This window comes from Chiloscyllium plagiosum, unplaced genomic scaffold (assembly GCF_037043375.1).
Source record: "Chiloscyllium plagiosum isolate Xiang-an unplaced genomic scaffold, Cpla_swu_hap1 HiC_scaffold_22, whole genome shotgun sequence".
Taxonomy (NCBI): domain Eukaryota; kingdom Metazoa; phylum Chordata; class Chondrichthyes; order Orectolobiformes; family Hemiscylliidae; genus Chiloscyllium; species Chiloscyllium plagiosum.
This window is the reverse complement of record NW_028270160.1, coordinates 21,686,588-21,703,115: the sequence shown is the minus strand read 5'-3', so window position 1 is coordinate 21,703,115 and position 16,528 is coordinate 21,686,588. Positions and strand designations below refer to the sequence as shown.

Here is a 16,528-nt window from a genome sequence, read left to right as displayed (position 1 = left end):
GGTTTTTGACAGTGACAAACAGAAGGTTGATCTGTAATGATGAAAGCAACATTCTGGTAAACCTTCTCTGCACTCTCTTGAAAGCATCCACATCCTTCAGGTAGTGTGGAGAGTAGAACTGCACACAATATTCCAAACGTGGCTTAACTAAAGTTCTATACAGATGTAATGTACCTTGCTGATGTTAGTATTCTTTGCCCTGGCCAATGAAGGCAAATGTGCTGTATGCTTCCTTGACCATCTTGTGGAACTGTACACCTAGATGCCTCTCTATGTCATTGCTGAGGGTTCTGCCATTAATTGTGTAACTTTCACTTTAAATTTAATGTTCCAAAATGCATCACCACATTTGGCCAGATCAAATTCCATCTGCCATTTCTCTGCACATCTGGGTAATCTATTCTGCTGTAACCTTTTACAATCCTCTTCAATATATTGCATTGTATACAACAGCAGTAGAGTTACAGGGTGTGTCTTAGTCTTCGACCTATCATGTTACCTGCCATTAAAACACTGCTCTGATAAATAATGCAGGATTTAATGCATCTCATTCACATATGCACCCTAATCTCAAAAAGTAGTTTTTTCTAAAATTGCAGTTTTAAGCTGTGCAGTCTCTCTCCCTCAAACAATTTTGATTTTTAATCTGAAGATAATGCAATATTTCATAGTTTGGAATGATCCCCCTCAAAATATGTAATTAAAATCACCATTTCGTATGAATAAAAATGTCAGTTTAAACAGGAATTTTTTTAGGTGCGGAAACAGGATCACATTTCTAATATCGTAACAGCCAAGTCCAGTCCAAAGTCCAAAAGCAGTAAGCAAGGCAGCAATAATTTGGTATCATTACTTAAAATTCGTTCAAAAGAATAAGCCAAACAATCCTGTTTCCAGGCAAGTGCTCAAGAACTTTCATACAATAATCAAGAATGATCTTTTGAAGAACATTCCTCCAAAACTGATAGATGACATTTGTTTGCTTATTCACAGATAATGCGTGGATCATTATCCTTCATTACCAAACAAACAGAGATTTTCTAAAATATGGACACATCTTGATTCTAAAAGGTTTCTATAAACATTTCTCCATTAGTCAGCCACAACAAAGAAAAGCCCACAAGAATTTTATGAGCTGATCCATAACTTGACAAATAACAATAAAGCCAAATTTTCCAAGAGTGTACCCAATTCGGCAATGAAAAGGAATTTAAGCAACTGCAGTTAAGCTACAAATTGGGGGCAAAAACAAAAACAAACAGTTCTTGAAGCTAATTGCACATCATACTCACCAAGGATCAGTTGTTTACATTGATTTCAACCAAAACGAACAGCAATTTCAGTTTTTTTGAGAAAGTCGAAGAAGCAGAATCAACTGCACTGAGTTTACAGCAACAGCCTACATGTCGAAGCTAGTTATTAGTCAGTGAAGCTAGTTTTTCTACAAAAAAGTTTTCTAATTCAAATTATTAAATGCTCCAAACATCACTGCTTTATTCAATGTTACTCCCAAAAAAAGTTATGAAAGTGTAGAAGTGTACTGTACCTTTAAGAAAGTTAAAAGCTAGCAGAACTACTTGGCAGCACCAAGTGCTCTGAGAATAAGGTAACAATGTAACATTTGGTCACTCAACTAGATTGAGTTGTTTGGAGATAACATTCAAATTCTGCCAGTTTAAAATATACCACCCAAAAAAAACCAAACTCCAATCAAGTTTGAATTTAGTATATGGACGATATTAAAAGTCACGACACAATCCAATGCTTTAGGGGTATAAGACCGGGAAAACTTGTAAAAACTGTACATCAGCTGCTCAAGCTCCCAGCTTGTACAGATTGCACGAAACACAAATCTCTTAAAAAAGGTACATTTATCTATCAACAACCTCTGGAAGAGAAATCCTATGAAGAAAATCTCCAGAGGAAGATACAAAGAATATTCAACAGCTGCCTGGTTTTCAAATTTGAGTTTTTGGTAAAGCTTAATCAGGGGGTTTTATCGGACTAGTATTATAGAAGGGAAAGTAAAAGATAGGTGAGAAGGAGGAGTTCTAAATAGTTGTTAGTTATTCTTATACTTTAAATAGTCATTAATTTTACTTGGCCTCAAATTTTCAGAGATTACGACATTGGATAAATCTGGTGTTGCTGGTTAAAAAAATTAACAGAGGGTGTTTACCCCATGTCATAACAAAAAAGTGCTTTAAATTCTCATGGCTAAATTTTGTGCTTATGAACCCAGGTTTGTATGAACCTAAGAAGTGTTAAAATAGAATGAACACTAATGTACCAGAAATAGCTGTTTAAATTTATTATGCTAAATGGGTTACACTCATCTACCAACCATACTTAATGTACTAAACAATTGAGCATATACCATCAGTACTAACACACTGGCAATGGTCCTGGTCCAAAAACATGGCAGTCCATCCAAATATTCTGGAGCAGTTTGGATTGGAGTTGTGTACTGGTACCACCTGGAATTTGACAGAGCCAAGGGAATCGCCTGTCAAATCTTTGTGAATTTTTCTAAATCTGACTTTTCAAGATACCCCCTAATGCTTTCATGGTTTCCTTTGTTCAGATTTAAAACCCTAGTTTTACAATCAACTCACATTCAAACTTAAAATTACATGATCAGTACAGGTAATTTCAAAGGCTCCTTGACAGCAAAATTAGCCTTTTCTCACTAAAATACAGAATCTAAAACAGCACAATCACTAGTTCATTATTCAATATAATTCTCAGAAAGCCATCTTGTAAAACTCCAGGAATGCATCCCCCACAGCATTTGGCACAAATTAATTTACCTTAACTATGTGAATTGAAGACACCCATTATTGTATAGCCACATTACATGCAATTCTAATTTCCTGATTTATACTATGCCCAATATTACCACTACCATTTGACGACCTATATATAAAAAAAACACACCAATGTTTACTATCCCTTACTGCACCTCACCTCCACCCAGATTAATTCTGCATCTTAATCTTTTGATTGAAGATCTTTTCACTAATTGTTTAAGGTATCTCATCTACTTTTCCTTTTTACCTATCCTTCCTAAATGACAAAGTACCCTTGGAAATCCCAATCTTGGTCATCCTTTAGCCTCTGGTCTAATGGCAATTAATGCAAACCTAATTTACCTCAGTTTATGTCTTCAAACCGAAGGTACACAAAATTTGACGGTCATACATAGGATATGTGGGAAGAAACTTTCCCCTTAATAATGAAATCAATAAGCAAAGGGTGTAATTTTAAGGCCGTTTAAAGGGGATTTAAGGAATAATCTTTTCATCTGGAGGGTGGTGGGTAACTGGAACTCTCTGCATGATAGGATGCAACCATTACAACTTAGATGAATACTTGAAATGTCAAAGCACTGAAGGTTACAAGCTAACTGCTGGATAATGGGATTAAGATAGATTGGTGCTTGTTGACTAGCATGGACATAAAAGAACCAAAGGCTTCATTTCATGCTGAGAAATGCAATGATTTTCACCTTGTTGCAAATATCATTTACAGTGCTTTAATGTTGTTCTGCATTTGGATCCTATTTAATGCTTGGCTTTGCTTTGTTTTGTATGTGAAATTAAGCAGGCAACCTCCTTCCTGTAACCAGTTTTACTTACCTTCAATCGAAATTCCTTAAAGATTTCCAATTACTTCCAATCTAGTTTAAAACCTGCAGACAATTACAAATCTCCACATGGGAGATTAGTCCCAGTCTTGTGAGTAACTTGCATTCAATTTCATTTCATAAATCTGTGGTTCATCCATATACCAGATTGCAAGAACAACATAGTAACATACACAAGTAATAAGACTGACAACGTTTTTACAATCAGATCCATGTAATTCCTTTTAGCCATGGCATTGGAAGTTAATTACTGCTCTGTCTATTCTGAATAATTTGGTAGAATTCAAGGAAAATGTAAGCCAAATCCTGTCATTCAAGATAAGTAAATTATCTTTAGCACACTAGCACTTATGGACCACCACCAAGAGCAGTCTGAGGAGCTTTATCTGCCACTCTGATTGCAAAACAGTTAACCAGTTGACTATTTAAAGATTTACACAACTATAGTTCCACTGCTACTTGACTTACTCCCATAGCAGCAAATACAATGGCAAAATTCTCTGCACTATAGTCCATGACATCTTTGGATTTTTGAACCAGTCCAGCTTGACGGCAAATCTGGGCAGCAATCTAGAAAGCAATTCACATGTTAAAAACTTTATGTTGAAAAGGCAACAACATCCATGCATACATAGCCCTTTTTTAATGTTTAATAAATATGAAATTCACAGCCATTTTCAGCTTTCTACTTTTGTTCTTCGAATCAATGTGAAAGATTTTTCTGTGAAAGCCTTTCTGCCAATAAAAACAAAAGTTTTTGTAATTCTAAAACATACTAAGTTTTTATATTTCAGAAATTGCTAACTTTTAGTCATAATCAGAGCCAGCACAAAAAGATGCAAGTACATGAAACAAAACAGTAGCCTTTCTAACTTACCTGAGGTGCTTTGTTTTAGAGGTCAGGAAAAACAATTTGCTAGCAGTTAATATTCTGCAGGGCATTACAAGTTAAAGCCTATTATTAGAATAGAACATTAAAAAAACCTTGAATTTATTCTTGTATTGGGAACCTTCTTAAACTAAACTAGAGTTCAGATTATTTTTGGAGTTGGCGCATTAGCTATAACCTATAAATCACGAAATGAGTTTAAGATAAATCAGACTCAAATAAAATCAGTTAAAGATTTCAAACTGAAAATCTTGTTAAAATTCTTAGTTTCTGATGCAATTGTTATCCCCATCCCATACCATCCTCAGACAATGCTCACATTTCCATTTTCCAGATCAGTGGGCACATCCTTGCTTAGTTTCACTATTATCCAATTGATCAACGCTAAAGGTTAGAACAACCTCTATTATCCGAACAAGACAGGCAGTGAGCATTTTGTTTGGATAACTGATAACACTTTTATGGGACCTGGAGATCCTGTTCAGATAATCTGAAATTTGGATAACTGACATTCAGATAACAGAGGTTGTTCGGCACATCCATAAAAAGATTTCTCTTTCTTTCCCTTACCTTGGAGAAAGCTCCTCTATCCCCAATACCAGAGATCCATCATCGCTCCCCTCCTTTTACATGGGGGTCAACTTATTCATGTTGTCTACAACTAACTCATAACTCTCACTGCAGTTTAATTGCTCAATGATGTTAAATAATTTTCCTAACATGTAGTCTTTATCATATTACTTTATTGGCAAGTAATACTTTCAGATAAGTGTTGCCTAAAGACTTTAGTACTTTTCCTCCAGTTATTAATTCACACTCTATATTCCGTAGTCACTACCTGACCTCAGGTACGTAGTTCACATGTCTACTCCGCCTAGAAGATGGTCAGCAGGCTTCAGTCACGGCAATGAAGGAGGGATATTACAGTTTAAGCCTCCAGATTTTTTAAATCTTTGCTGACTCTATGGGAACCTCAGCTGAACTTTTAGTTCTGTGTAATCCAAATCCCTGAGGCTAACTAGAAAATCGCAACAGCTATACTAGTTGTGGTCAGCTAGTGCCACAGACAAACTTAGTTTCGTATTGGACAGACTTGTCACTTGAAAATTTACAGGTTTTTGTACCAGAATTATTAGCATTCTTATATACAAAATCAGAAATAATGAAGAAAACAGTTAACATCAGTTAAATAATGAGCAACTACAGTGCAATAAAATATTCTGTATTAACGAAACACTAACTATAAAATAACGGTAGTCCATTTAACGTTTACAAACCTCATTATGGGGCAAGCCTGCTGCTGAAAATATAGGAATCTTCTGTCCCCTAGCAATACTGTTCATACCATCTATTGCTGAGATTCCAGTTTGGATCATTTCTTCAGGGTATACACGACATTGTGGATTTATAGGTTGACCTAAAATTCAAGCATTGACTATAAAAAAAAGGTATATCAAAAGTAACATTATTTCACTGAAACAACTTGCATTAAATGGCACCTCTAGTGTACTAATCCATCACAATGAGTTTCACAAGAATGCCAAACAATTTGAAAGCCAGCTTTTAGGAAGCAACAGGGTAGATGACCAAAATCATAGGCTTTAAGATGGTCTTCCAGGAAAAGAGGGAAGCTGGGAAGTTTAGAAAAGGGATTAACAGCCACCAATGGTGAAGTAGTTGGAGCATTTTACATGCAAGAGGGGCTAGAATTGGAAGTGAGCCAGTAACTTTAAGGCTGAAAGAAGTTAGAGGGGGAGGGGTGAAGACATTGTCAAGTTTTTTTTTCCAACTTGATCATTTTAAAGCTGCAGCAATTACACACTAGAAGACATGTGGGCCATTGAGAATAGGGATGACAGGTTAACAGGACTTGGTTACAGTTGGGCACAGGTGACAGAATTGGCAAAAATCCATACAAATATATGTTATCCTCGATACACAAATCTTATTATCTGCAAAAATAATATGGCTTTTTGATTACTGCCTTCTGGAAATTTAAGTATCATACATTCACTGTTTCCCCTTGTTCACAGCATATTACCTTTTCAAAGCACTACAATATATTGGACAAACACCATATCCTTTTCATGAAACCATATTGCCTCTTCCTGATTTGTTCCATTGTCTTAATAAATACCCTCTAACATTTTTCCTATGACAGATGTTAAACTAACTGGCTCAGTTTCCTGTTTTGTCTTCCACCCAGTGGAATTGCCCAGTGTCCAGGAATGCACAGGACGAGTGGATTAGCCATTGGAAATGCAGGGTTACAGGGTAGGGTGCGCTACAGATGGTCAGTGTGGACTCAATGGGCCAAGTGGCCTGCTTCCACATAGTAGGGATTCTAGGATTCCTCCCTTGCATTTCCTGATTTCTGGGGCGTTACATATATCCTCTGTAGTGAAGACAGATGTAAATACCTGTAGAGTTCATCTTCCATCTTATTTACCATTAATTTCCCAGACTCCTTTTCAATAGGGCCACTGAACTCAACTTTTTTTGAAAAGTTCAGTTGCTATATCTTGTAATATTTTGTTACTTTCACCTCAAATTCTCAAAATTATCTCTGGTCTGCCACCATTTTGAAAACAATGTATCTTGAAATAGCCCCTTAAAAAGGTCTGCCACACATCACATATTTACTATCGCAAAACAATTTGCCAGTTCATTTTACTGAGCCATGGTTTCATACCTCAACTGCCCTTATTGAAATTTAAAATACTGGTCTTGAACCTATTCCACTCTCCATTAAACAGTGGAGAAACTGAATCATATTGAACTGCAACTATTTAAGCATACCTTCATTACAACAGTCATAAATTAATCCCAGTTCATTCCTATCTCAGTTTAGTGCAATCTTGGTGTAACATGCTTTAGGAAACAACCCCAAAAGGATTCTATGAACTCAGAGGCTACCTTTACATATTTGATTTTTCTGGATTAAATGCCTACAATTATTACCAAAACCTTCTAACAATCTATGATATTTTTCCTTTATGTTTCATTCATCATAAAGATGGTAACAAGTCCTGTATACCATTCCTATAATCAACTTGTTGCCTTTATCATTTTTATCTCTACCCAAAAGACTTTCATATTCTGGCTGGGTCATTTCTCTTATTCTAGTAAGAATTAAGAGTTCCCCTAATTTACCTTCCAGTCCTGCACAAATGTCTTGTGCCATTTAATATTCAGCAAGAACAATAAAAGGGGTGGGGAAGGGGGATTAGAGAGATAAATGGAGGTGGTCCTTTAAGGTCTTTATGGGCAGGGGAGTGGGAAAGGAGATTTAATTGTCTTTGAATTGCATGTAAGTATGCTGTCTTTACTGCTGCAAGAGCCATGTCTCAAAGCTGACTTGTGTCGACCATGCCTGGGCTGAAAAAAATTCAAAGTGTCTCTCAGCTGTTCACTTCATCAACAGTACTGCCTTGAACCTCATGGCTCCAATGTTTTGGGCTCACAATCCTGCCCCACTTAGGCAGGCCCTGCCTTAATGAAAAAAAAACAAAAACATTCTATAAACAGTACTGAACTAGCTAAGTATGAAGTTCAATTAAAGATTGAAAGCTATTAGTCTCAGTACTTCCAAGTGTTCAGTTACTGAAGCAAAGGAAACAGAATGCTAAACGATAGAATAAGTACAGTACAAGTTGGGCATTTTAAACAATGTTAGGATGCAGTGATCAAAGAATCAAAACCACGTCCAGTTGAAGTTACAAACATTGCAGGAGACATTTAGTCCACAAGCAATCCAAAACACCACAAGCTCAAGAGGAGGTCAGAATACAGATAATCAAGCTCATCTTACCCCAACCTTCGAGACAGGGTGAACAATTCATTCAAATCAAATCAGAACTAAAATACAAAACCAGGTAATGATTTCTAGTCACTACCAGCGTGTTATTCACCCGAGAAAACACATTACTTCCATACAATGACTCATACATTAATATTAATTTGCAATTTGGCATAGAATGCAAAGCTGTAAAAGGACAGATTGACTTCCATAATGAAGACTGCCACACTAACACACTACATCAAGCCAGGTCATATTTTCTTCCATAAAGATTTAAACATTAATTAAGTGAATTTTCAGTGGTGTAATTCTCAATTTTTGTGACCATCAGCTTACCCATAATATCTAGAAAATCTTCAGCCAATACAGTTGGCCCTCTGTCAATAGGCTTCCCTGATCCATTGAACACTCTACCTGTAAGTTAACAATATTGCTATTACTCAATAGCAAAATTAAAATTATTCACAAGTTATATTGAGTGGTTAGGCAACTCAAATTAGATTTTATGAAACTACAAGGCCAAATGTTCAAGTCAGCAAGTCCCTGATGTCAAGTTTGGCTAAACCTGAATCTGGGGCCTCTGTTCAAATACGCTGCAGCATTGGTGGAAAGCAGAATGTCTTCATACAGCTAGTATAAATGTACTCAACATCATTCGATTCAGTTTCTTAAGATGCTGTTAACCATTAAAATATAAGGTCTTCAAGTATTGTTGCATTTAAGGCTCCTTTTTGAAAGAATTGAAGCAACCTTAACTAACAACTTTGGACTTTTCTGATCATGTTAACCTGAATCTTTTATTCTTAAAAGACAATTAGCTCTTCAAAAAAGCAAAATACACCTCTTCACAGCAGTTTTCTTTATTAATTTTACACTTCATTTAAAGACCACTATTGTCTATAATGTTTCTTTAAAGCGTAAGATGTAGGAGCTTAAGTAGGCCATTTGGCATGTCAAGTCTGTTCCAGTGAAATCATGGCTTATCTACAGTTCCACTTTCCTGCCTTTGTCCCCATAATCCTCAAATCCCTTACTGATTCAAAATCTGACTACCCTAACCCTGAATACACTTAACGACAGTGCCTTGGCAGCACTAGTAAAGAATCCGACATTCACAACCCTTCAAGGATTCCTCTACATTTTTGTCCCAATTGGGTGACAACTTACTGAGAGGATCTTTGGTCCTTTCAAGGGGAAAACAACCTTCCCTATATTGACCCTGCGAAGAATCCCCCTCCCTAAAAAAAATGTTTCATTGAGAATTCCTCTTATTCTAAATGAGACTGAGTACAGACCCCAACCTATTTAACCTCTTTTCCCAAGTCAATCCCTGCATGCTCAGGATTAATTTAGTGAACCTTCTCTGGATTGCTTCCAATGAACTTCTACCTTTTAGATAACGGGACCAAACTCTTTGCAATATTCTAGAGGCAGTCTAATTTTTGCCTTGTTATATGCTCCATTCTGTTTGAAATAAAATAGATGTTTTTGCCTTCCCTATTACTGACTATAGTGGTACTTGTATGCTAACTTTGTAAATAATGCATTTAAAACACCCAAAATCTTCTGTGCTGCAGTTCTCTATTTAAATAATAGCAAGAATAATAGAAGATCTGGATAATGTGTATAGTTTCACATATGGGAGAAAGTGAGGACTGCAGATGCTGGAGATCAGAGCTGAAAAATGTGTTGCTGGAAAAGCGCAGCAGGTCAGGCAACATCCAAGGACCAGGAGAATTGACGTTTCGGGCATAAGCCCTTCTTCATAAATTTCACATATTCCCACATCATATTCCATTTACCAAACTTTTGCCCACTCAACCTGCCCATATCCCTCCACATGCTTGGTCATTCTCACTATTTGCCATTGTACATTTAGTTCTCCCATCAGAGTCATTAATATACATATCCCAGCTCTAATCCATGTGCACTCCACTAGTTTTAGATTCCATCCTGAAAAACGTCCCTTATCCCAACTGTCTACCAGTTAGCCAATCCTCTTTCCATGCTAATTGCTACTTCCCACTCCATACTCTGGGTTTCTGTCTTAAATAGCTTAATGCTTGCTATATATAAAAATAACTTTTTAAAATCCAAATATATTACATCAACTGTTTCCTCCTTGTCAATCCTTTATTACCACCTCAAAAGAATAATAAATGTCAGGCATGATTTTCCCCTCATGGCACCATGCTAACTGCATGATAATGTTATTTCTAAATGCTCCATTAGATTCTTCATAATATAGTTTAACACTGCCCAAGAACATATTAAGCTAAGTGGCCAATAGTTACCTGTTTTCTGTCCCCTTCCCTTCTTGAAAAAGTGTAACATGGGCAGATTTCTAATCCTCCAGCATCTTTCTAGAATCTAAGGATTTTTGGAAGATTACTGCCACAATCTCTAGCTACTTCCTTGAAAATCATATAGGTGCATCCCATCAGTGGGTTTACTGATCTTTGGCCCCATTAGTTTCTGTAGTACTTTTTCCCTCATGATAGTTATTGTATTTATTACCTCTTTCCTTTTGGAATGTTATTATTGTCTTTATTATGATGCAAAGTATTTCTTCAATTCCTGGTTCCTCATTATTTCCTCAGCCATGATCTCTAAAGGTCCGATATTCACTTGCCTCCCAACCTTCCTTTCCATATACAGTGAAGCCTTGACTATCCGAAGGACCAGGGAGGAGAGTATTTCATTCAGCTAATCGAATGCCGGATAACAGTTTAGCTAAGTGTCGGAACCTTGTGATCTTGCCGGATATTAGAGGTTTCTCTGCATTTAAGGCAGCTTTTGCACTCTGGCCTTGATCTTATTTACTCTCAAAAGGTTTTCTTTTTGTCATCTGTTTTTTTTTTAATTTTGCCAATCCTGTCTTACCACTGATCTTTGTCACAGGTTTTTTTTGTTCAGTTTGATGCTATTCTCAACTTCCCTATTTAACCACAGTTGGCTTATCCCCTTTCAAATCCTTCTTTCTCACTGGGATAGATTTTTGTTGAGAAAGTCAAACTAATTTCTTAAATTTCTACTATTGTTCCTCAACCTTATTTGCTGCTAAACTCCTCTCCTAGTCTACTCTAGCTAGCTCCCAATTCATTCCTTTCAGATTTTTCTTATTTAAAATTAGTACATTTGTTTCCCACTCGAGTTTCTCCCTCACAAACTAATGTTAAATTCTACAATGCCACGAACAATGTTTCCTGGGGTATCTTTCACTCAGATCATTTATTTAATGTGTATCACCAGATCCAAAGTAGCCTGATCCCTGACTGGATCAACAACATGCTGTCCCAGGTAACTGTCCCAAATACACTGATTCTTCCATATGACTACCTCTGCCAATTTTATACTTTAAGAGGTTAGATACAACTGGAGTCATACAGCACAGAAACAGACCCTTCAGTCCACATACCAATGTTCCCATACTAAACTAGGCCCACTTGCCTGCATTTGACCCATTTCCCTCCAAACTTTTCCTAGTCATATACTTATATGAATCTCTTAAATGTTCTAACTGTACACGCATTTACAAATTCCTCTGGCAGTTTATTCCACACACAAATCACGAAAAACAATTGCCCCTCATGTCTTTTTAAAAACTTTCTCCTCTTATCTTCAAAACATAAGAATGAGTTTTGAATTCCCCCACTCGAGGGAAAAGTCCCTTATTATTCACGCTATCTATGCCCCTTATGACTTCACAAACCTGTAGAAGGTCACCCCTCAAAACATTCAAGGCTAAAAGAATCAAAGGGTATTAGGCAAATACAAGATCAGGATACTAAGTTGGACAATCAGCCACAATCACAATGATGGAGCTGGCCCTTATGTTCTCCTAAGGCCCGAATGGCCTATTTCTGTTTCGCATGTGAAACATTGATTTTCATCTTTGTAGATTGGAAAACACTCACGATTAACACTAAGTTTCTTGCATGCACTCCAAAATTAGAGCTATAAAGGCAAACTTACGAGAAAGTCAAATATAAATTGCAGCAACACAAACAGATAGTTTACTACACTTAAATTCTAGCTTTGCTTTTCTTCACATCACCTTGACCAAGCCCTGATTCCCACACCAATGAGCATTCAGGTTTTCGGTCATAATAGAATGTGGAGTTTTCTGCTCCAGTGTAAGAATTTTATTTAACTGACATGTACATTAACTTTACATCATAAAGAATGGAACTATATTAAACAAAAACTGAGTCCACTGATGTCACTCCAAAGCCAGTTACATAAAATAAAATTTGGTCCGTGTTAATGTTTATGCATAGAATCAAAAATTCTGACTGTGATGCTGTGACATTTCTTTTTTGAATCAACTTGTAGAAATCACTTAGCAGTATCTTAAACTCAAATGAAACTGAATAGATGGAGACTGTCCCTTATATAATTAACTTTCCAGTTTGAAGCTCCAATTCCTGTCACTGACTTAAGTTGGTAAATGAGAGATTTCAACAAATATAATTTAGTTTCAGCCATAAAACATTAGTCTTATTAAAATTTGACTCTTTAAAATGCAGAATATTCTAATTTCCATTAGGCAAAATTATAAAAATATTGCATATAATGAATCTTCAAATACAGCTTTCACACAAGTCAAAATGAAAATTAGTTATTTGAAAGCATTAAGATATGCTAGAAAATTAAATTGTGATAAACAGCATCAATATTGAAAGTTGAGCTGTAGCCAAATTATTCTTTGTTAAAGATAATAATGCATTAACATTTGAGGGTTATATGAGGGATATCCTTCATACTTCAAATGATAATATAAATAATGTTATAAATGTATGAAGAAAGGTTCCTGGAAAATCAGCTTCCTATGGAAGACAAAATCCACTTACCAAGCATATCCTCCGAAACAGATATGCGAAGTATATCACCTGTAAATTCACATGCTGTTTTTTTGGCATCAACACCTGATGTCCCCTCAAACACCTGTATAAAATGAACATGAAACAGAAGTACACTTAAAAATGCATGAAGCTTTCCAATATTCATCACCACAATGTGACCAGAGCTTCAAGGTGCAGATCTTGAGGAAATATTCCATAAACTAGACTCATTGAAAATTGATAGATTGAAACAAAATTGACATGGGATAGGAATTTAATACAAAAAACATAAGCCCAAAGTCAGAGCCAGCCACTCAGGAAACATTTCATCATACAAAGCTTGGTGGAAACACTTTCCACAAAAATGGTGTGTAGTGGATGCCAGCTCAACATATCAACTGGAGTTTAAAATGGAAATGCTTATGTTGATTGTAAAGAATGCGACAAGCAGAGAGAGTGGGAGCATATATGCATAGATCTTTAAAGGTGGCATGATATATTACAGAACAATTACCAAAGCATTTATGAAGCCCAAGGTTCCAAATGCAAGTATCAAGAACAGAAGTGGAGAAATTATGCTGTGTTCTTGGAGCTCTGATTAGGCCACATCTAAAATATTTCACCAAGCTCCAGTTACCACACTTTAAAAAGGATGCAATAGTCCTTCAAAAAGGTGCAGAGGAGATTTGGCAGGGTCGGGGGGGGGGGGGGGGGGGGGGTGGTGAAGAGATTATTTGTGGTAATCTTCCATTGCTAGTGAGACAGGAGTTTGTCAAAAATACTAAACATTAAAAAAAAGTAGTTTTAGACAAACTCTTGGCCAGATACTTTCAGTATTTCTATGAATTTTACTCCAAATGTCCGACAACATGATTAAAAAAAATTTCAAACACAAAACAATACCATAGTTGTCTATGTTAAATTGTGATTTGTGTTTGTATTTTATAGAAATGATTACAGTATAATTCTTAATGAATGATCTGAACAGGGTAGGATCGTTATTGGCATCAACTCTTATTGGCCACCCTCTTAATTGAGTAGAAATTGCTCATCTCCAACTTCAATGCCAAATGGTTTCATCAACCATATTACATTTCATTGCCTTCGGTCCTTTAATTCCAGCTTCATATGTTGTTCTTCTAATGTACCATTACTTTGACAGCTATTCTCAGCTGAAGTTGAGCTCCGTAAATCCATGTATTTTGTTTCTCAAAAATCCTCACAAACCATTTTTTCAACCTGCACTTCAACCTTCTACCCAGCTGTGGGTCAGTACCTGTTCCCTAAATATTTTAGAAATAATTCATATTGGGATATTTGATATATTCAAAGGTTTGTTTAAATATCATTCGTTCGATAATTAATTAGCTTCTTACAAAAAAATGGTTCATCATACTAAAAATTCTAATTCAAATTAAGAAATATGCAAATCATTAACACTAGTGCATTGGTCCAAAAAGCAATCCAAAAAGGATACTGGTTTTCAGCTCAAGCAGACTGAACTACAAAAAAAATGACAAAACTGGCTTTGACTATGTTTCTTCAAGTTTATATAGTTGAGGTGTTAAAAATATTAAAACAATTAGATATGGAAAAGAGATAAAACAACTTCTACAGGTAGGGAATTCAGAACAAGGAGGTTCAAACTCATTACAATTCGATCTAGACAAATAAGAGTGAAATCGAGTGGCATACTTCACCCATCAAGAAGTTGAAATCTAAAACTCAAATACGAATGCTGACCCAATTGAAAATTTAAGTTTAAAGATTGTAAGATAAGAATATCAAAGTATACTAAGAAAAATCAAGTAAATTGAGTTGAAGTTGAATTGAATTTGTGTAGCAGTGGCATAGTAGTTAGCACTGCTGCCTCTCAGCACCAGGAACTCGGGTTCAATTACCACCTCAAGTGACTGTGTAGAGTTTGCATGTTCTCCGCATGTCTGCATGGGTTTCCAGCAAGTGCTCCAGTTACCTCCCACAGTCCAAAGATGAGCAGGTTAAGTAGATTGGTCATGCTAAATTGTTCGTGGTGTCTAGGGATGCACAACCTGGGTGGATTAGCCCCACAGTAAGAGAGAGATAGGGTAGGGGATGCTCTTCAGACTTTATTTGCTGAATGACCTCTTTCTACACTGTAGGGCGTCTAAGTGCAAAACAGTCATGATAGAGTAGAATGTCAGCAAGGTTTCTTCCTGTCCTAACTGATCAATGAATAAATCAAAATATAAATTACATGATACTTTCATGATTAATTATTTTGCTGTTTCAAAATAACAGGCAAAAGCCAATGCAACAGTGAGACTAACATGACATGGAGAAAGAACCAATATCAATAGAGGAAAACAACAGTAAATGGTGATGAAAACAGAAGCAGACCCACAAGAAGCTGTTGAAGTTGGGAAGTAGGCAAGGGCATTCTTGGATGTAGCTGTGGAAGTAGCAGAGTTGGACATGCAAAAATAAGGTTGTGCTTGAAGGAAATGCGTAACGGATGACAGAACAGAGTGCTGAAATTGTGTTGCTGGAAAAGCGCAGCACGTCAGGCAGCATCCAAGGAGCAGGAGAATCGACGTTTCGGGCATGAGCCCTTCTTCAGGAATGAGGAAAGTGTGCCAAGCAGGCTAAGATAAAAGGTAGGGAGGAGGGACTTGGGGGAGGGGCGTTGGAAATGCAATAGGTGGAAGGAGGTTAAGGGGAGGGTGATAAGGTGAGGGTGATAGGCTGGAGTGGGGGTGGGGGTAGAGAGGTCAGCAAGAAGATTGCAGGTTAGGAACGTGGTGCTGAGTTCAAGGTTGGGACTGAGACAAGGTGGGGGGGGGAAGAGAAATGAGGAAACTGGAAAATCTGAGTTCATCCCTTGTGGTTGGAGGGTTCCTCGGCGGAAGATGAGGCGCTCTTCCTCCAGCCGTCGTGTTGTTATAGTCTGGCGATGGAGGAGTCCAAGGACCTACATGTCCTTGGTGGAGTTGAAGTGTTGAGCCACGGGGTGGCCCATGGGGCGCCCCAACGCCTTATCTTCACCATGGACATCCAGTCCCTGTACACCTCCATCCCCCATCACGAAGGACTCAAAGCCCTCCGCTTCTTCCTTTCCCGCCATACCAACCAGTACTCTTCCACTGACACCCTCCTTCGACTGACTGAACTGGTCCTCACTCTGAACAACTTCTCTTTCCAATCCTCCCACTTCCTCCAAACCAAAGGAGTAGCCATGGGCACTCGCATGGGCCCCAGCTATGTCTGCGTCTTCGTAGGATATTTGGAACAGTCCATCTTCTGCAGCTACACTGGCACCACCCCCCTTTTCCTCCGCTACATCGATGACTATATCGGCGCTGCCTCGTACC

General features: G+C 37.2%; 1 protein-coding gene across 2 annotated transcripts in view; it reads right to left on the bottom strand.

Moving 5' to 3' along the window:
- The window catches only part of atp6v1ba (ATPase, H+ transporting, lysosomal, V1 subunit B, member a), a 78,191-nt gene that overhangs the window by 36,164 nt on the left and 25,499 nt on the right, over positions 1 to 16,528 (bottom strand). For both annotated transcript variants that reach the window (XM_043712835.2, XM_087998847.1), the window contains exons 4-7: positions 13,188 to 13,281; positions 8,671 to 8,748; positions 5,813 to 5,952; positions 4,115 to 4,216 (exon numbers count right to left, since the gene is read on the bottom strand). In XM_043712835.2, the coding sequence (XP_043568770.1) occupies positions 4,115 to 4,216; positions 5,813 to 5,952; positions 8,671 to 8,748; positions 13,188 to 13,281 (414 nt within the window). The remainder of the gene's footprint in view (positions 1 to 4,114; positions 4,217 to 5,812; positions 5,953 to 8,670; positions 8,749 to 13,187; positions 13,282 to 16,528) is intronic.